The sequence below is a fragment of the Triplophysa dalaica genome, chromosome 22, assembly GCF_015846415.1.
Source record: "Triplophysa dalaica isolate WHDGS20190420 chromosome 22, ASM1584641v1, whole genome shotgun sequence".
In the NCBI taxonomy this organism is placed as follows: Eukaryota; Metazoa; Chordata; class Actinopteri; order Cypriniformes; family Nemacheilidae; genus Triplophysa; species Triplophysa dalaica.
Genome location: NC_079563.1, coordinates 11,613,574 through 11,634,515, shown reverse-complemented (window position 1 = coordinate 11,634,515; position 20,942 = coordinate 11,613,574). Strand labels below are relative to the sequence as shown.

The 20,942-nt window shown below is 39.0% G+C and overlaps 1 protein-coding gene across 1 annotated transcript in view; it reads left to right on the top strand.

Annotated features, from left to right (window-relative positions):
- Window positions 1-11,697, top strand: part of LOC130411684 (protocadherin-16-like) — an 86,435-nt gene extending 74,738 nt beyond the window's left edge. The window contains exons 11-21 of the mRNA XM_056736489.1: window positions 1,244-1,483; window positions 2,014-2,139; window positions 2,257-2,466; window positions 3,281-4,147; window positions 6,451-6,564; window positions 6,683-6,894; window positions 6,981-7,132; window positions 7,516-7,646; window positions 7,760-8,046; window positions 8,705-8,846; window positions 8,931-11,697. Coding sequence (XP_056592467.1) covers window positions 1,244-1,483; window positions 2,014-2,139; window positions 2,257-2,466; window positions 3,281-4,147; window positions 6,451-6,564; window positions 6,683-6,894; window positions 6,981-7,132; window positions 7,516-7,646; window positions 7,760-8,046; window positions 8,705-8,846; window positions 8,931-11,539 — 5,090 coding nt within the window. The 3' untranslated portion in view covers window positions 11,540-11,697. The remainder of the gene's footprint in view (window positions 1-1,243; window positions 1,484-2,013; window positions 2,140-2,256; window positions 2,467-3,280; window positions 4,148-6,450; window positions 6,565-6,682; window positions 6,895-6,980; window positions 7,133-7,515; window positions 7,647-7,759; window positions 8,047-8,704; window positions 8,847-8,930) is intronic.
- Window positions 11,698-20,942: the final 9,245 nt, after the last annotated feature.

The following is a 20,942-nucleotide window of genomic DNA, read 5'->3' as shown; positions in this document are numbered from 1 at the left end:
AATGGGGGCGTGTCACATTTAAGTTGAGCCAAGTAACGGTTCTTCTACTGGTAACTCGAAATGATACTGCCTAGACATACTTTTATCTTACCTACTAATGTAATTTACGTGTTAAATAGTTAGCTTGTTATCAGAAATAATCCACAGGGACCCTATTCTTTGCAGACTTGTACCGGAAGTTAAGTTTGGGCCACGTGCATTCTGTAACATTTGTTTATGTTGTTGCTTTACCAAGTGTTCTCAACTTTTTTGACCCCAAGCCCCTCCACTGTATTCAACTATATTGAAAGGCTCCCCTCCTGCTGACAAAAACTCAAAATCTCTACCCAATCAAATGTTTCAGAGCTTTACATTAACTAGGAAAGTGTTTATTCATTACAAAATGAATAAAGTTCAAGAGCTTCTTTGCTCTTTATTACTGACGGAAAAAGTTCATTATTTTAGCATTTCAACCTTCGCGGAAGACAAATTAAGCCGAATTTGCGGCAATAGCACCGCCCGATTGGCGTCATTCGGACTCCCTGCCGCAAGTTCGCCTCTATCGGGTCTTTGCTTTGACTTTATATGTAATTTACTCCCACAAAACGCGTAATTTGGTGTGAATCCAGTGTAAGAAGTCAGCTTGGGCCCCCTTGAGGGCCACGCCCCCCCCTGTTGAGAACCACAGTTTTTCACCATACACAGATATATAACATAGTCCAAAAAATGTTGTGGTACATGTTTTTTTACAGTACCATGATGTAACAGCTTTACACAGTCACCATTTTTTGCAAATTTGTCTAAGAAGTTATTTGATTATTAATATTCATACTTGATTATGATTTCCGATAGCAGACTTTAAGATCTTGGCAAATCTGAGTGTAAGACAATTTTTGAGAGATTTCTTCTGAAAAGAGAACAGACACTCGATTTCTAGCATCTCATTTTGTTCTCTGTTAAATGAAATACTCTTCTTGAGAAACAATTGGACTTTGACTGTTGGAGATATTAACCCTTTCATGCATAGAGGTCACGACAGTGGAAAGCAGCATCCCCTTAATGGAAAACAAAATGCATTCTTTCCACTCAAGTCTTATTTAACATTCCAATAGCAATGATTTATGCATGAAAGGGTTAAAGAGGTTACGTGTAAATTTCCAGTTACTAAAGCACTGTATCAGTGACCCCATCTTTACATCTAAGCCCAAGGTCATTCTGAGAACTCCTCACGCAGCAGACAACTGATATGTGTTTTTTCTGATAGGCTCTCTTTCCATCCTGAAACCTCTGGATCGTGAGGAGCAGGAGAGCTACAATCTCACTATTGTTGCTGAGGATCATGGGATACCCCAACATTCCACCACTCAGGTGCTGTGTGTCCAGGTGATTGATGTGAACGATGAGGCTCCGTGGTTTGAAAGCAGTGAGTTTGAAGCTGAAATCAGAGAAAACCAACCAGCAGGAACGTCTATCCTCAAGGTCTCGGCCTCGGACCGTGATCATGGTGAGAGGAGTTTGATTTCTTTTAATTCAAGTGTTAAATGTGTGTTTTTATCAGATTCCAAACATTCAAGAATTCGTGACCCTTGTCTGAAAGCTTTGCCATCTGCTTAAAGCAGTTATGTTGTTTTGTGGTGAGGGTCATATTTTTTCTCTGAACACTTCCTGCGGAGGGACCTTACAGGACTCATTCTTGGCCTCTTGGGCTGAGTGAGCGAGTTAAAAGGTTGTAAAATCATTCTCCAGGACCATTAATTGAGTTAGCAGGTGCTCATGCCAAAGCTGACTTTGCACGCAATCTGGCATCCTTTTGTCTTTGGTTTACACTTCAGTACACTTGTGTAGACCACAACTCAGCAGAAGGAACTGCTGATGAAACTGGTGTTAAATCCAATATGAAAATGATTGAACCTGAAGGTTTTATGGCAAAGTGTGCTTCTGTTTTAATGCAAATCAGGGTGTTCCATTTTCTGGTTCTGTCATGTAATGTGGAACAGGATTATGTATTTCACTTTTTTTTCTTCTGGTTTGCAGGCACTAATGGTTTGGTGATTTATGGTGGTGTAACCGAGGATGGATTCACAATCAATCCAGAGACGGGTGTAATATCCGCCACTCAGGTTCTAGACAGAGAACTTCAGGACCAATACACAATAACCGGTACTTCATCACAGCCAGTTTGTTCATGGGAGGGATCTGTACCTTAAACACTCTTAACACTGTTGATCAGAACTGATGCTAAAACTAATATTCCTTCTTGTGTCGTGTATGTCACAGTGTATGCAAAAGATGCTGGGATACCTCCTAACTTTGCCAAGGCTAAAGTTCACATCACGGTGCAGGATGAGAATGATAATGCGCCAGCTTTCGGAAGGGAGCACTTAAGTCTGGAGGTGCCTGAAAACCTGGAGCTCGTGGAGCTGTTCACCCTTAAAGCCACCGACCAGGATACTGGAGAGAGTGGAAGACTGAAATATAAGATCACAGGTCATTTTGTTTTTTGTTTTGTCCAACATTGTTTTATTGTTTGAAATATTACATTTAAAAATATGTATATGAATTTTGAAGCGTTAAACAGTCATAAATCATTTCTTAGATGCATTGCGTGCAAATGATCATGAAGGTTATGACCAGCGTCTTTACCACCACAACCAACATTCAGTAAAATCATGATTTGAAAAAAAATCATAAATCATTATAGGTGATCATTTTAATCTCATTATTTAAGTGCAAACATTTTATTCTATTGGTTTTCTTTTCAAATTATTTTATATAAATGTATAGCAATAAATAAAAATTGTATTTTAACATTTTTATGTATTAGCATTAAAAATATGCTTTTAGAATACACAATGTTTAAGGATTCATAATTTACTAATGTATTAGTTTGCCAAATAATTTAAAATATGCTAATAATAATAATAATAATAGAAAGTGATGTCAATTTATAAATTATTATTATCATTATTATTGTTGTTATTATTATGTTTGACATTAATATTAGTTTCTAATATGATATTAATAGAAACTAATATTAATATATAACATTATTATCATTATAATTACTATTTTTAAGAATAATAATAAAAGCTAATGTTAATACATAATATTATTATTATTAATAATAAAAATAATAACAGAAACTTCATAATTTAAAATCACATTACAGTTTACTTATGTTTACTTATGTGTATGTTGTGAAGGGACATTTAGGCCCTTTTAAGGGTTTAATGGTTTTAAAAAAGATAAATGTAGTCTATTATTAACATATGTGGTGTGTGTGTGCGCTGCTCTTCTACAGCTGGAGACCCAGATGGTGACTTCCAACTTAACACTGCCTCTGGAGCTCTGTCTACCTCCAGACCTCTGGACCGGGAGAGGAAGAGCAGTTACATCTTGGAGGTGGTGGCCCAGGATCACGGTAGCTCCACTCTGAGCAGCACAGTCACTGTGGAGATCTCTGTCCTTGACGTCAACGACAACAGCCCCAAGTTCAGTAGCAGTAGCTACACCATCGACGTCTCGGAGGATGCTGCTGTAGGTTCAGTGGTGCTAGATGTGACGGCCACAGATGTGGATGAGGGTGAGAATGGTCAGATCTTGTATTTCCTAAGCCAAGAAGCCAAAGGTGCATTCACAGTAGACCCAGACAGTGGAAGAATCACTACCACCGCACCTCTGGACAGGGAGAAAAGAGCTTCCTACACCTTTCATGTTTATGCGGTTGACCTTTCACCCGCTGCCCCTCGCAACGCCACAGCTCAAGTGACGGCTACCATCCTGGACATCAACGATAATGCCCCTTTCTTCATCCAGGACCCACTGATCATTAATGTTTCCAGTGGAAGTGTGTCCACACATCAGGTGGTGGCCACCATGAGAGCAGAAGATAAGGATTTTGGAGCCAACGGGTCGGTGTTCTACCGGTTCGCTATGCCGGTCCAAGGATTTGCCATTAACTCATTAACAGGAGAGATCCAGACCACAGAAAAGCTGCAGAGCCTGACGCAAACCCAGCGTACCCTCATCGTGGAGGCTATGGACCAGGGCAGCCCTCCTCAGTCTTCTCTAGGGGTGGTTGTTATTTATGTGAAGGAACAAGACTACAGGGGCATTAGGTTCTCTCGAACTGCCAGAGATGTTACTATCCAGGAGAATGCAGCTAAAGGTAGGGAATTACAATGGTGAAATGTTACCAAAACAAATAATGTGCTATTATTATTAGGGGTATAACAATACAATAGTTGGGTTAGAATTACAATTGTATCACAATATTTTAAACAAAATGTTATAAATGAGCACATGAAACATTAATACTTTTCAATAACAATTATTTTGTTACAGAATTGATAACACTTAAAGATAGATAAACAGCTTTCCTGTAGCTCAATGGTAAGAGCATTGTGTTAACAACGCAAGGTTGTGGGTTCGATCCCAGGGGATTGCAAATACCTATGTAAAATGTATAGGATAATGCAATGTAAGTCGCTTTGGATAAAAGCGTCTGCCAAATGCTTAAATGTAAATGTAGATAAAATCATTTGTGATGTTTACGGTCCTACTTTGGTTAATGGAGTGTCCAACAACAAGTTAACGTACATACATTTTCTAATAATAGGCAGTTATTATTACCTTACTTCTTAAAGGGGTCATATGGCGCGGACACATGCTTTTCTGTGTCTTTGGTGTGTTATTAGTTGGCAATGCACACATTAGACACGTAAAATTGCAAAAATGTAATTGTTGGAACAAACAGAGCGATGTTTCAGAGCCATGTGCTTTGTGAAAGGGCAAAGAGGAGATACAATCATGCACGGAATGTGGAAAATACAGCATTTTTTAACCTTAAATCGTGTATACACATTACATTACATCTAAAACAGATGATAATTCTTGTTTTAGCCGTTTCATATGACCCCTTTAACTAACTCTCAAATGATTCGTTTGGCGATTCATTTGTCTAATCCCCTCCTTTTGGTCAGCCTACTCTGATCTGATTGGTCTGATGGTGTAGTCTGCTGTGATCGGTCTTCCGTACAGCGTCGCAAATGGAATGTAGGTGGGCCTTACACGGAGTGACGCAAATCCGACCCGGAACTGAAATTAGATCGACAGACGACTCGTTCGCGTTATTCAGTGTCGACTCCTTTTTCCTGAGTCAATAACTTTATTATTCGTTCAATTTCGGCTTTACAACTTGGCAGACTGCTAACATTCACACACAGCAACATTTCTGACTCCTCAGATTGCAACACAAACAATCTTTGAAGCATTAAAAGTGCCTAAATACATCGTAAAATTGTACTTGCGACACTCCGGTGGTTCAGTATAATTAATATAATGCGACGAGGATACCGACTATATTAAAAAACTTCCTGATTTGTGTGTTAGTTTTCAACGGACGTTCCCGAGAGCCACACGACAGTTCATCCGGTGTCAACCTCGCTCGACACATGCGCGTTCTGACGTAGAGCCTGTCAAGTGGCTCGTGTGTTTGATTGCGTTGCAATCTGAGGAGTCAGAAGCTTCCAAAAGTACCTTAATTTGCGTTTTGGGGAAAAATGGTGGTCATACAGATGTTAAACTACTTGGAGGTGGAATTTTCATTTTCGGCCGGAGTTACCCTTTTAGGTTTAATTGAACTTTTTGTTTGTAAATGAATAAAAATTTTGTAAAAAATTACAATGAAGAAAGGGATCAAGAATGCTTAAACCGTACTAAATGACAAAATTAAATGAAAACAATATTAAGCATTTATAGACGTTATTTTCAGACACACATGCCTGGCCCGAAGTTAACTTCTGGTCTGTGTTTAGAAGAATATAACAATTTATTTTATATATTTTTAAATATAAATTATTATGTATATCATTATTTTATTGTATATTAATTGTATTAAATTACATTAAATCTACTCTATTGATTCTTCGCGGAGGTCTATATTTTGACGCAGGTCACACCCCAATAGCGTGAAACACGCTTCACATCGTAAAACACTTGGAGTACTGTCGCATTATTTTATACATCAGTATATCTTAACACCCCTAGTTTTTTTTTATTGGGTCACAAAAAGCAAGAATCCTTTGTGGTCAGATAACTAAAATAAACATAAAAATAAAATGTATAATTTTTACTATAATTAATTAATTTTATATTGTACGTTATTAATTTATGTAAATTATAAAAAATGATGGAAAAATAAACATGTCCATCAAAATGTAATATTAACCCTATACTGCGAGAATTGTAAACGTTGGTCCTTTATGATGTCTTTATTTCAAAGCACTGAAATGGACATTTGGTTAAGGGCCTGAAAAATTTCAGTATGTTTAACAGAGCAGCGTTGTATTTCAACAATCACTCACAGACACAATTTTATGCCGTACTTACATTTGGACTGGAAGTCAATCCACTGGCTAGAGTGCGTGCGTCTGAAAAGCATTGAGGATTTTTGTGTATTTTTCTAAACAGGCACAGCTGTTGCTCAGGCTCAAGCCCAGCATCCTGACGGCAACCGGAACGGCATCACTTACACCATCTTCAGTGGGAACAAATACAAGTCCTTCAGTATCAGCTCCAGTACAGGTCAGATGGGAAACCAAAATAAACGAATGGATTTAATCAATATGCATGAACTCATCTGAATAAGAGTGATAAAGACAATTGACCTAAGTACTTAACAACATTGTGTGTGCTTTCATAGGTGAAATCTGGGTAGACAGCTCCAACGGACTGGATTTTGAGGACACCCCGAGACTCCGCCTTGTGGTGAAAGCAGAAACTACATCCTCAAGCTCCTTCACAGCAGTCAATCTCATCCTTCAGGACGTCAATGACAACCTTCCACGATTCCAGCTGCAGAACTATGTGGCTTTTTTGCATGAAGCGCAAGGCTATGATTTTCCCATCATTCAGGTAAGGGTTCTTTCATTTCTGGAACATAGACTTAATTCTATATGTGTTCATGCTAAAGTTTCTAATGTATATATACTATATGTTAGGTTGTGGCGGAGGACGTTGACCAGGGTCAGAACGGTCAGGTGACGTACAGTATTGAGTCTTCCAGTCAAAGTGGTCTGTTTAAGATTGATCCTGTGACCGGCAGCATCACCACAGCAGCCATCATGGACCGGGAGATCTGGACACAAGCGAAGTGAGTTTGGCCGGTGATGTCATCGCACTGCAGGTCTTTGATTTCCTCTGTTCTGTGGAATGTATCTGTTCTATCCAGACTCAGTTTGTGTGTGATGTGTTCCCCTGACCTCTATCATGCTGTGTGCTTTTAATTTACCACATATTTGGGTCTGTTTGTGTTTTGGGGTTGTTGTACGAATGTGACGTGTTTTCCTATCAGAAAATAGAAGTTGTGTTCTCTATCCACCCAAATACGGTTAAAGAAACAGCTCATGTTATTCCAACCCTTTGCTTTTTTTATTTGTTGTGTGGAACACAAAAGCAGATTTAGAGCCAAATTTCTGACGTCATTGTGCTGGTGAAATAAATGATTTGAATCTTTTTTTATCTCTTTTGCTTCAGGCTGGTGATAAAAGCCACAGATCGTGGAAGCCCCAAGTTAGTTGGCACTGCCACCATCACAGTCATTATTGTGGACCTCAACGACAACAGTCCCACAATCCCAATACCACGAGAAGTTAGAATTCCAGAAAGTGAGCAAACAAAATTTTTTGACCTCCTCTTCATTTATTGTTAAGCAAAATGATCATTCCATCACATTGTGTGTCTACTAAGTGTGTCACTGTTCTCTCTTCCTTTAATCCAGACTCTCTTATTGGCACTGAAATCACACTGGTGACTGGAAATGATGTGGATTCTGGCCCGGTCCTGTCCTATTCTTTGCAGCTGGATGCGTCATCGCAGGGAAAATTCGATATCCACCGTTACAACGGTCGTGTGTCTCTGATAGCGCCGTTGGACTTTGAGGAGAGGACGTGGTATACGCTGACTATTCGAGCTTCGGATTCAAAGCACCAGAGTGAAGCCAATCTAACTGTGCTGGTGGGGGATATAAATGATAATGCACCTACTTTTACACAAGATCTGTACCAGGTGAGTTTCACTTTTCTATGATTCTGTCTTAGCTGAGTAGACATTCTTATCAGTGGGGTTTTGATGATAGATTTTGATTAGATTTTCCAAATTGTACAATGTAAACATGAGGCAGAGTGTTTTGGTTTAAAGGGATGGGGGAAGGTTTATTTGCTGCGATTTGCTGTTAAGTTTTAACTTGTGATCATTTGTCATGGTGAAGGTAAGGATGTTAAAACCGTAGTTGTGTATAAACAGTAATGGAATGAATTCCAGCATAAACAGTATAAATGTTTATGTACTCATATACAGCAGAATAAAGTGTTCATTACAGGGGTAGTTCACACAAAAGTTAAACATCTTCATCGTTTATTCACCCTCACGTCATTACAAATTTGTATGACTTTCTTCTAAAGAACACAAAAGAAGATATTTTGAAAAACGTCAGTGACAAAACCACATTGACTTCCATTGTATGGACACAAAACCACTGAGACCTTTCTCAAAATGTCTTAGTAAAATATTCATAGACGAAAAATTCATATACGTTTTAAACGATGTTGGTGAATAAACAATGACAGAATTTTTCTTTTTCAGTGACCTATCACTTTAATATACATAGATTTATCTCTTGTATTGTGTGGAGAGAAAAATTGTAAGCTGATTCTGTTTTTTCCAGGTCACACTTCCAGAGCATTCCCCAGCAGGCAGTCCTGTGATCACAGTAACCGCCACTGATCGAGATTCAGGAGAAAATGGAAAAGTCACTTACCGAGTGGTGTCATCAACGAGGGAGGCGTTTTACATTGATCCTAAAAACGGTATGTGCCTGATGATCATACGTATGATGTGCTCTTAGCATTTAGTTTACATCTAAATAAGTGACTCTTTTTATATCATTACAGGTACACTCTTCATCAGACAGAGAGCAGAGTTTGACCCTGAGCAGCCTTCTGCGAGTGTAGTTATTGAAGCTTGTGATGCAGGGACTCCACCTCTTTCGTCTTCTGCCACAGTCCAAGTTCAACTCATAGATGTCAACGATAATGCCCCCATATTCCACCAGCTGGAGTACAGAGCCACAGTACCCGAAGACCAACTTCCTGGAGCCACCATCCTTACCTTAGAAGCAGTAGATGGAGACCTATCTCAGGAAAACTCTGGCTTTGATTTTGCAATCGCTAGCGGGAATGTCGGAAATGCTTTCCAGATTGAAAGCAGCGTCCGTTTCATAGAAGGTCACGGTTTCCAGACAGTAGGAACCTTGATACTGGCGGAGCGACTGGATTTTGAGGCATTGTCACACTATAACCTCACCATCGCCGTCTCGGACCGTGGCAGTCCCCAGCGCAGTTCGAGTGTACCTGCCATCATCACGATCACTGATGTGAATGACAACCCGCCTGTCTTCGGCCGAGCTGAGTACGTAGTTGCTTTGAATGAAGGGGCGGCAGCTGGTACTGAAGTCCTACGTGTGACTGCAACTGATCCGGATTCAGCTCCATACGCAGAGGTCCAGTACAGTATTAGCTCTGGAGATGAGATGAAACTGTTCTCTGTGGATCAGTGGACTGGAGCATTGAAGCTTCAAAGACCTCTGGACAGGGAAAGTCGGACCTCTCATGTGGTTATAGTACAAGCCTCTGATCGCCATGGTCATTTTGCTCTTGCACCTGTTAGCGTTGAGGTGAAGGATATCAATGACAACAGACCTTATTTTCCCATTGCTACTTTAACTGCCAGTATCCGTGAGAACCAGCCACCCAACTCCGCCGTGACTGTGTTACATGCCATCGATTATGACACCGGTGTTTATGGACAGCTTAAATATTACATTATAGGCCACACTGGGCTTGGAAGAGATCTTTTCTTGGTTGACCAGAACTCAGGAGAAGTTCGCACCAAGCAGACGTTTGATTTCGAGAAGGATAACTCATTTAACTTCATCGCTTCAGCTGTGGATGCAGGGAACAATTCAGCTACCGTCACAGTGCAGGTTTATGTTACGGGAGAGGACGAATATGACCCGATTTTCACATCCTTAGACTTTTCCTTTGAGGTACCAGAGGGAGCCAATAAAGGTCAGAGCATTGGAGAGGTACAAGCCAAAGATGAAGACGGTGGAGTGGATGGGATTGTACTGTACTCCTTCCCCAATATCTCACCTTATTTCGACGTGAACAAGACCACTGGCGTGATCTACCTTAAGAAGGATGGCTCTGGCAGCTCAAGTGGTGGTAGTCGCTCAAACCGAGAAACACGCTTAATGACTATGGATGTAAATGCCCACAGCCCCCTCGATAGCTCAAGAGTCGCCACCGCTCGCCTCACTATCGACATCACCAACACATCCTTCGGTCTGGCAACCGACTTTAACATTCTGCTTATAAGCATAATCGCTGCCTCACTTGGAGTAATTGTCCTGTTAGTCATAATTGCAGTGACTCTTTATCTAATCAGATCAAGGCGCAAGAAGAAAGGACAGGATACTGGAAATAACACTGTATCTTCGGGCACAGCTTTGCAGAAGTTGGATGAGGTTAAACCTACAGGGGGAGACAGGATCTATCATCAAGCCCTTCCTGGATATGCAGGAGAGGATGAAAGAACGGGTGGCTCCTACACACGAGGAGGTTCTCTCGATCCCTCTCACTCCAGCGGTCGGGGATCAGCCGAAGCAGCAGAGGACGATGAAATCCGCATGATCAATGAATACCCGAGAGTGGCGAGTATCACGTCCTCCATGCAAGAGCACATCTCCGCTCGTGGCCCTGACTCAGGGATCCAACAGGATGCAGATCAACTCTCAGACATTTCTTGTGAACCTGGACCACTTGATGCAAGCCAGTGGTTCAAAAGTAAGAAACTGGGAAGTATCAGTGGGACTCTGCTCTCGGGTCAGCTTCCGGTCTACAGAGATGAAGGTGGAGGCTACCTCGGAGTAGGAAGAGGGTTAAACATTTCCCACCCCAAAGATTACGGTTTCCCCGTGGATGGCAAACCATCAGTTGATGGCTCCCTTACGGCCATAGTGGCGAGCGATGAGGAACTGCGAGGCAGCTACAACTGGGACTACCTTCTCAACTGGTGCCCTCAATTCCAACCTTTAGCAAGTGTTTTTACAGAGATTGCCAGGCTGAAAGATGAGAATCTACCCCCCAACAACCCACGTCGCCCCTTCCAACCCAAATTAAAAACAGACCCCAAACCAAGAATTGACCCACCACCCCTCATTACCTCAGTGGCTCATCCGGGAGCCAAATCTGTCCCGCCTAAACCAGCCAAATCACGGACGTTCCATAGCTTTGCATCTCTGAAGCGTTCACCTATTAGCCACGAGGGCTCCATTTCATCGGCGGCCATGTCTCCTAGTTTCTCCCCTTCACTGTCTCCACTTGCTTCACGGTCTCCAGCAGTTTCCCCCTTTGGTGTCACTCAAGGTCCCTCAGCATCCATTATCAGCACCACCGAGCACTCCCTGGAGAACACAAATGAAGCAGAAATGAGGATTTAATGCTACATTAAACTCCATTTTTTGGAGGTCGTTTTTGTCTTTTGATAAGACTTAAGTTGCTCTTAGTGTTGTTACAAACTTAAACGGCAGCATGAAACCAGCTGTCATGGTGACGCAGGTGTTGAAATGGTAAAAGTGTTACGCAGATGAAGAATACCTTTCATCAGAGCCACCGCAGTGTTGATGTGAAGAGTTGTGTTGCTTTGTTTCGTCTCGCTGGCTGGCCAGAAAGACAAAACATAACTGCTTGTTTTTTATAATGACGACTCAAACAGCTTTGAAGTTTCTCCATCCAGAATAGCTGCTATCATCGTTCTTTTTAGACCGCAGTGAGAACTCTGTAGGAACACAAACTGAAAGAAATGTGTATGTTTGATATGACTGGGAGATGTTTTAGTTTTTTCTTTTTTACTGTATATTTTTTCAACGATGATACTCTTAGTTTCATTATATATTTTTTATGCAAGTTTAATTTCTGATTGCCATTGTTTTGAGTGAAGAGGTGCTTTGATTGACCTTGTTTATATGTGTATTTATATGTATGCTAGCCATATTTTGTTCATTATCATTGTATAGTGTCTAGGATCACCATACTGTGCGATTTTGACATTTGTGACACTTGTAATGTGAAAGATCGGAAGATTTTATTATTTATAAAAAGAGAAAGTGTTGAATCTTTCCATGTTACATACAGTGGTGTTGTATTATAGATCTTTAAAAGTGCCCCCGCCCCATAAAGTGATAGTTCACCCAAAACATTTGACATTATGTCATCATTTACTCACCCTCTTATCATTACCAACCTGTAAGACTTTTTTTTTGCGCAACACAAAAGAAGAAATTTGGAGAAAAGTTGGTAACCGAACAACTGCTGTACCCATTCACTTCTATTGAATGGACATAAAACGTGTGAAAATGTACAACCGTTGTTCGGTTACCAAGTTTTCTCCAAATTTCTTTGAGTTCTGCAGAAGCAGGAAAGTCTTTGTTTGAAATAACAAGAGGGTGAGTAAATAATGACAGAATTTTCATTTCTGGGTGAACTATTACTTTAAACTAGACTTTTCGGCATCTTAGTTAATTTATTGTACAGTAGAAGGGGGCGGATTGTTTCAGGCTCATATGGAGACCTCAAAGACTCTTGTTTATGTGATTGAATATCTCACAAATGCCAACAAAGTGGAGCAGCTCCTGTTTTTTATGCTGCTTTTTTGTGACCATAACAAAAATGCTGTATTGTCTGCACATCTGACGTTGATTTACAAAGTAAAAATGTTGTCACTCTGAATTGATCTGGACTCCAGATTATTTTCCTTCCAGGTTAATTCACGAGAAAATTGACTTTTTATATTCTCTGGACATTTACTATTTTAAGCTTTTAAAGGGCCCTGCATTTTTTTTGGTCTCTTATACCATCCTTCTCAGTGAACGACATTAGTGCTATTTTGCTACCTCTGGTGCATGTCTGATACCAGCACTGCCTCAAGTGTTCCCTGTTAAGCACCCGGAACCGATGGAAATGAGGGGCCTGACGTTTTGGATGTCTGCCTTACACGATTAATATTGAAAGCTGACATTTTGTTGTCTCATAATCTGGAAGACATCAATTTGCAGACAGCTGTTTGCAATCTGGCAGCAGCACAACTTCAATCATCTGTACGTGTATTTAAATCAAATATTAAATTACGACTGGTTTCTTTTGTCAAACTTGCGTCCTCTCTTGTATTTCCTCCAATCTTAAATCAAAACCTGGCCCAGGAGTTGAAAAATAACCGAACTGTAGCATAACACCAATCATCTGGCTTGAACATAAAATGAAAATGGAAAGGGTCAGAGTCAAATTTGTCCTTCATTAAAAAGCCATTTAAAAGGATACAGTATGTTCCAGACCTGTGGCCCGTAGGCTCTGTGTTGTTAGTGACAGGGTGTGCCCATTCCTAAAGCAATAGCATAGTTACATGCAAGCATGCAAATGAAATGTCTTTACAGAAAATGCAATATAAAGCAAGAATCAAGCAGATCTGTAAGCGATTACATTTACCGTTGCCGTACAGTGCGTTCAAGGCATACAGGAAATAGTTACATATCATGCTTAGTATTGCATGACATCAAGTCATTAAATTAACCTGTTTCTGTTTTAAAGAAAGCACATGTTGCTCCAGATGCAGTGGATAAAATACAATATTTTAACTAGATGGAACAAGTGGATTACCTTACATTCACCTTACTGTACAGCCTCCCTCTGTCTCACAGATATCTACTGTGGTTTCTCACCCCCTGCTGTGAGATAACTGTTGGCTGAGATTCAGTTCTTTTGCATCTATGTGCTATGCGTGTCTAACTGATTTACACCGTCTCAGATATTACGAAGAAATAACAGTCTCATTCACTTGCACTGTTAGCATTGAAATGCGAACGCTATATGGATCTTTTTCATTAGAAATGACATAATTATCAGGTTCACATCTAGCCATACCACTTCCATAGACCGTAAGAATAATGTGATCTGTTGTATTTTCTTAGTAATACGTGTAGCATTTAGTTCTGCGTTATCAAGTTTATCATTTATCATTTAAACTCATTGCATGTAGCGATGTTATACACTCACCTAAAGGATTATTAGGAACATCATACTAATACTGTGTTTGACCCCCTTTCGCCTTCAGAACTGCCTTAATTCTACGTGGCACTGATTCAACAAGGTGCTGAACGGATTCTTTAGAAATGTTGGCCCATATTGATAGGATAGCATCTTGCAGTTGCCATCTTGCACCCAAAGATGCTCTATTGGGTTGAGATTTGGTGACTGTGGGGGCCATTTTAGTACAGTGAACTCATTGTCATGTTCAAGAAACCAATTTGAAATGATTCGAGATTTGTGACATGATGCATTATCCTGCTGGAAGTAGCCATCATGGTGGTCATAAAGGAATGGACATGGTCAGAAACAATGCTCAGGTAGGCCGTGGCATTTAAACAATGCCCAATTGGCACTAAGGGGCCTAAAGTGTGCCAAGAAAACATCCCCCACACCATTACACCACCACCATAAATGCATTAATGAGAAATTGAACAGGTGTTCCTAATAATCCTTTAGGTGAGTGTAGATCTGCATGTTTCTTTTTAATTCATGTTTTCAATTCATAAATTATTAATACTTATTTGGAGTCAAGAAAGAGAAAAAATAACAGCATTTTACATCTTGCTGTCATTTTCGAAGATGATCAGTTTAATTTAGCTTATACATTTTATTTATTTTATTCAAGTTGTTAAATGTCACATGATTTCATCACAATGTTTTTGAACACAATTTTACGCATTATGGAACAGTCAAACTGACTCGTCATGTTTGGAAAAATAAAGGAAAATTAATTATGTTGTCCATAATTTGCACACCCTTACTCCATAGGTGTAATTGGCGGACACATTTTTTTATTTAACCTTTTCTTTTTCTAGCTTTGTTATGACATTAATGTGTCCCTTTTTTAAGTTCCAAAAAGCAAATCCATCCATCATAAAAATAGTCCACTTCTACAAAGTTAATAAAAGTCTTTTGATGTGAAACGCCACATTTGTGAAAGCAGTTTTTGAGTATATTTAGCCAATATAGGTTGTGTTAAAATTTGTACACGCATATAAGACTATGAGGCCACAAATCTCAATGTTGAATGCCATTGGTTCTCATGCGAGAGGGTTTTAGGCAACGTATAGATTTGTATAGATTTGTGTTCATTCCACATCTTTGAGATTGGTATCATTAAATTTACTGGACCCACCCACATACAGAATTTACACATAAATAAATTGTGTATGTGTTTTTTTTCCATTGACCTCCTTTTCATACACCTGCTTTTCAGTTCTCCATCGAAAGTCCAAAACCCCCAAGTAAAGTTACTGATTATACTCAATGACGTGTGTGAATATTCCTTAAAAGACAAACTGCAGCAAGTAGTAAAAAATATCAGTTGTCTGCATACGGCGGGATAGATTATTTATAAATTAAATTCTTGAACACCTGCACCAGGGGTGCCGCCAGAAATTCTGGGCCCTATGGAAACCAAAATTTCTGGGCCCCCTACATTTTTTACAGATAAAATTTAACCCAATAAACATGCCCTGTATACTTAAAAAAAGATACTTAGCACATTGCATAGTTAAAATGTCTAAAGATGAGTACAAAGCCTACAAAAACAAGATTTTTTTTTAGAAATATGTACTTGTTTACATAAAAGGGAGAACATTTATTATCTCAATTGCAATTGCAAGCACAAGAGAACATTATGTATTGACATATACTTAACATGAACAAGCTTTAGCTGGGTCAAACTGCTCATTCAGGAAACATCAGCTACAGTAGAGACACGTTTTATTCAATTTTATATTATATTTTTCTGGGGCATTTTATTCATATTAAGAACGTCAAGTTTGACAGTATCGATCTTAGCAGCCGCACTGTCACTTCACAGAACACACGACACGGCAAACTAATTTTGTAATTTTTGAAGCGTGTAGATTACTTTTTGTTTTGCGAAGTTATCATCATGTGGCGAACACAGTAGATAAGACGTGTTTAGAGGCTTCAATCTTCGCGAAGTTTCGCGCTCAGGCTGACCTTGTTCGGCTGAGACGGGGACGGGGGGTGGGGGACGTGGGTGTGCAGCAGCCGCTGAATCTGTGTCTACGAGACATGATAACCCGTCCCGGAGACAGCAGAGATGTTATTATTGTTGGATGTAAATCATAATTCAGTAATTATTTTACTAAGCTCGCTAGATAAAAGCAGGTCATGTAGCAACAAAAATAAGTTTTGGAATACAGGAATATGGCAAGCTACCTTTCTTTTTGAAAAACTGTGTGACATACTGTCGACTTTGGCGTTCTCTGTCTTCTCTTGACTTCTTTTCTTTCCGTTTTTGTTTCCCTGACTTTTGATGTGACGTGTCTGCGTGTGTCACTGTCTGCGGCAAGTCCAATAAGCAAGAAACGCTACACTAGCGAGCGCAGGTGGAATGAACCATTGTGAGAGGGAGCAGGGAGGGTTGTGACCGAAACAGTAAATACATTATTTGTTTTTTAAATATTAAATCTATGGTCAAAACGGACAAAATACACATTTAGTGCACGAGGGGCCCTAGCATATTTAATGTATGTATTAAAAAAAGAGAAAAGAAATAGGAAAATAAAAAGGGGGTCTGCTCTTCTGGGCCCTAAATCAGGCTGGGCCCTTAGAATCGTCCTAACCTTCCACCCCTTTATGGCGCCCATGACCTGCACATCCTCTGGGTAAATGCATAGTAAATATACTGTAGTATGCTATGTGGAAAATAGGATGCTGGGTATTGTAATGGTTTCAGCATGTAAGGCCCACACATAGTTAAATTGTTGTAAGTGAACCAACCACACCGGGAATCATGGGACAAAGCTACAACTTTCACAAAAATTGGATTTTTTTTATAATTTGATGGCTATTATTCTATTCTTTTTTGGAACCAGTCAGTATAAGTAAAAGGCTGCTGAGGGATTTGGGGGTATTTCTGGTATTCATCATGTTTTCTCTCCATTTTGTCCCACCATCATTTATTGGCAATGTTTTGCTATGTTAATCGGCCGACATACCATTTATTATTTATTTTCTGTTGCTCATAGGGTAGATCGACAAAAATCAAACTCTACACCTAAGTCAACAACAGTTTATTACTCTTTCAGCTCATCTGACATTTATTAATTTATGTGACTTTTTCATAGTACATGTTGATGTACATGTAAAATAAACGAGACACTAATATATTTTATATTCAAGGTGATTTATATACACATAAAGTAAAAGAGGAACTTAATATAATGTCACTTTTTACATCAAAAATGTTCAATAGTTGTCACCTATCTCTCTTCATGGGTCAAGTGCTGAAATGGGTACATGACATTAGCATCATTCATACAGTAACACTTTACCCATTGAAGATTATCTAGATGAGAACGATCCTGCATTTTTAACAGTCAAAGGTCAGCAGTGCATTCCACCGGGACACTGTGCTCTTAAAAAAACATGTTTTGTCTGGGAGTTCAAGAGCAAACTTCTGGTTTTGAAATCAAACCTCAAATTTACTTGATAAATTCTGTGATGCAGTTTACGTATTCTTATCAGAGATTTATCCTTTCATAAACACTACAGTAGAAAACAAGGATGTTTCCATAGCACCATTCAAATAGAAATACACTTGAAAACAGGATCCAGCAGTCTTGGACTCTAAAGCTGAAACAGGCCTGCTACTCCCATCAGATCAGCAGTAAATTCTAATGATGCCTGCGTGCCTCTTAGAAAAGTCAGATGTATCTTTCATTGATTATAATTACTCCACAGAGTCTAAATTATTTGATACCAAAGCAGTAAATGTCTCTTTGACAGGAATTTGAGTTATGCCAAGTGTATATTTTGAATTGCAGAATCATCTTGGCTCTTAGATCTAATCATGTGAGATGCTATAAATGATACTCAAAAAGTGCCTTTAAAGAGGATCTGTTAATTAAAAACAGATCTGGTTAAAACAAAAGGGAGTTTTCAGCATTTCCCTAAATTGAACCTCCTGTGCTTTAACTTTTATTAGTTCTGACTAAAGTCGCCCTTAAAATCAAGATTCAGTTGGGTTCATTAAGGCACTGATATATAATATCCAGACATTCAGTTCATGATATATTTCATTTCATTTGGCCTGAATACAACAACAACAACAACAACAAAAATGGCTCTTTAAAGCATTTTGTGTAATCTATCCATCCCTGTACAGATTGAGGTACTTGCTGTTTTACGTTGATGATGTTGCTTTATGATCTTTTGCACATCAGATATGTCAGATAATATTTTGTCACTGTCCTCATGATCCCTCTGATGTCTAAATTGACAATTTTTCAGGAAATGGAAAAGACACAGTTGTTTTTAAATGATTAAATACTTGACAAGGGCTCTTTTAATACGTTTCATTAGATATTTGCAAAACCCAGTGGAAAACATAAATGTTGAATAAGAATAATGATTTATATTTATAGAAATCATGAAATATGGAGCTAGAGGGATTCAAATGGACAGCATTGATTTGCTCATCTTCTGCTTTCGGTTTAATTCACCCAACACAAACAAAAATACATGTTATTAATGCTCCTGAATCCCTTTTCTATTTAACATTTGGTCATGAATCGGCTGTCTGTGAACATATCAATCTAGAAATGAAAGACTACAGATTTCAGTGTAGGATTATAAAAAAAGTTTAACATGGCACAGTGTGCACCAGACTTCATAAATCAGAAACAGACAGATTGTTGTTTTACTTGAGAAGATGTTGTTTTACTTCTGGAAGTCTTGATATGACAAATGTGAGTTTTTAACAAGCATAACACTGGCATTTTTGTTTCCTCATTTAGGAGATGTTTGCTCTTTCAACAGTGGTGATCAATGGCACTAACTGAAAAGACAGGGAGTAGAGATCTCTCTCTCTCTCTCTCTCTCTCTCTCTCTCTCTCTGTCTCTCTTAGGGTGTGTTCTTCAAATGAAAATCAATGCAGAATGGAAAAACTGTTGCCTATCCAGAACAGTTGATGGGGTTATCTGGAGTATTTTTGCATTATATGGAAAAAAAATTCTGGATCAAATGATTAAAAATATCACTCTGCAATCTGCGAGGTCACATTTGTTCACACGGATCCGACAAGAAAACAATATTCGTAAAACTGACTTCACACATTTTAAGGCCTGTTCGCAAAAAGATGATGGTTTTCCCTTTCATGCAAGCCAAAACCATAAGCAATTTTCTTACATTGCTTCTGCCTAATGTCTTTCCTGTCCCTCCTGTATTAACAAAGCTTTCTGTGTCGGCTGGTTAAAATCAAACAGTGGTGAGTCAGTGCAGAATCATAGTTATAGGTTGGAGTCAGAGTGTGTTTTTCTGGCCGGTTGCTGAGTCACTGCAGACATGCGCGAGCGCCGAGTCAAAGCCCTGCGGCTCGGCGCTTCATTACATCTCTTCCCTGGGGCTCTAACATCTCCTGGGGTCTGGAGATACAGCCGAGAGAAACTTGGGAGAAGTAGGACGTGTGGTTTGGCTCGGGAGTAATTCTTGGCGAGGTTATAATAATTCACATAATTCTGTTTTAAAGCTGTTAAAAAATGACTGACACTTTTGAGGTTTGGGATGCTGCTTTGTGGAATTTGCAGATTTTTTCTGTATTCTGAATTCTGCATTTTTCTGTATTTTATTGCTCTGTATTTATAAGAAATCAAAATGATTAAAGGGGTTGCAGAGTAAAAAAAAGGAATCTCAAAGATTTAACGTGTTATTTTACAAATTTTGTAATAATTTAAAATACTTAACAAACTGGAGAATTACAGAAATGTACTGCAAAAGTTACAATAACATAAAAAACTTGTCGTTTTACATTACAATATTTGACAAATTTCTCAATTTAGAGCATTGAAAGGAACAAAATTCTGTCATCATTTAGATTGTTCCAAACCTGTATAAATGTATTTGTTCTGCAAAACACAAAGGAAGATATTTGGAAGAATGTCTGTAACGTAACTGATCTCACCCCCCATTGACTCCTATATACAGAAGTATTTATTTAACTTACTATGGCAGTAAATGGGGGATGAGATCATTTTTGGGTGAACTATCTCTTTACTATTTTCTTTACTTTAAGTATGGGTTGCACTGCAAAAATTTCTTTATACTTACAAATAAAAATTACATACATGCTTAAAACAAGAAAAGTATCCACTAATGGGGGAAATAAAATCATAATTTAAGAATTTAGCAAAGATGAATTTAATTTAAGTTTAATTTTTAAGCCCTATGGCAGATATTTTTTATATCTAAGTTCGATTTTTTTTGTAGCCAGACAACAACACTTGTCCACCTGGTTCTGATCTTCCAACCGTCACCAGCTGATCTACCAGTTAAATCCATTAACAGACCTGGGGAACCGGCCCCATAAATTGCTGCCTATCACGATTGTTAGCACCAGAACTCAGAGAAAAGCTAATGCAGATATCTGCCATAGTGTGGTGTGGAAAAACAAGATGAATCACAGTTAAAAGGGACTGTATTTCAGTATCAGTGAATATCAGACCTCTCGTCACTCTTTCTCTTTTGTGTGGCCTGAGTTTATATCAACAGCAGGAAACGGCCTCCATCCATAACTCCAGCAAAAAGCCTCTCAATGCCTCCCTTCTTTTCCAGGACTCCCTGACAAAACTGTTTACATTAGTGGGTTAAAATCTGACAGGTATAACATTTGTCATCCATGCTTGTTTTGATTCTAATATTTTTTGAAACCGATGCAAAAATTGGGGACATAAAGGATTTTTTCTATGTGGGAAAAATATCTAGACTGGACTGTGAGAAACTAAAAT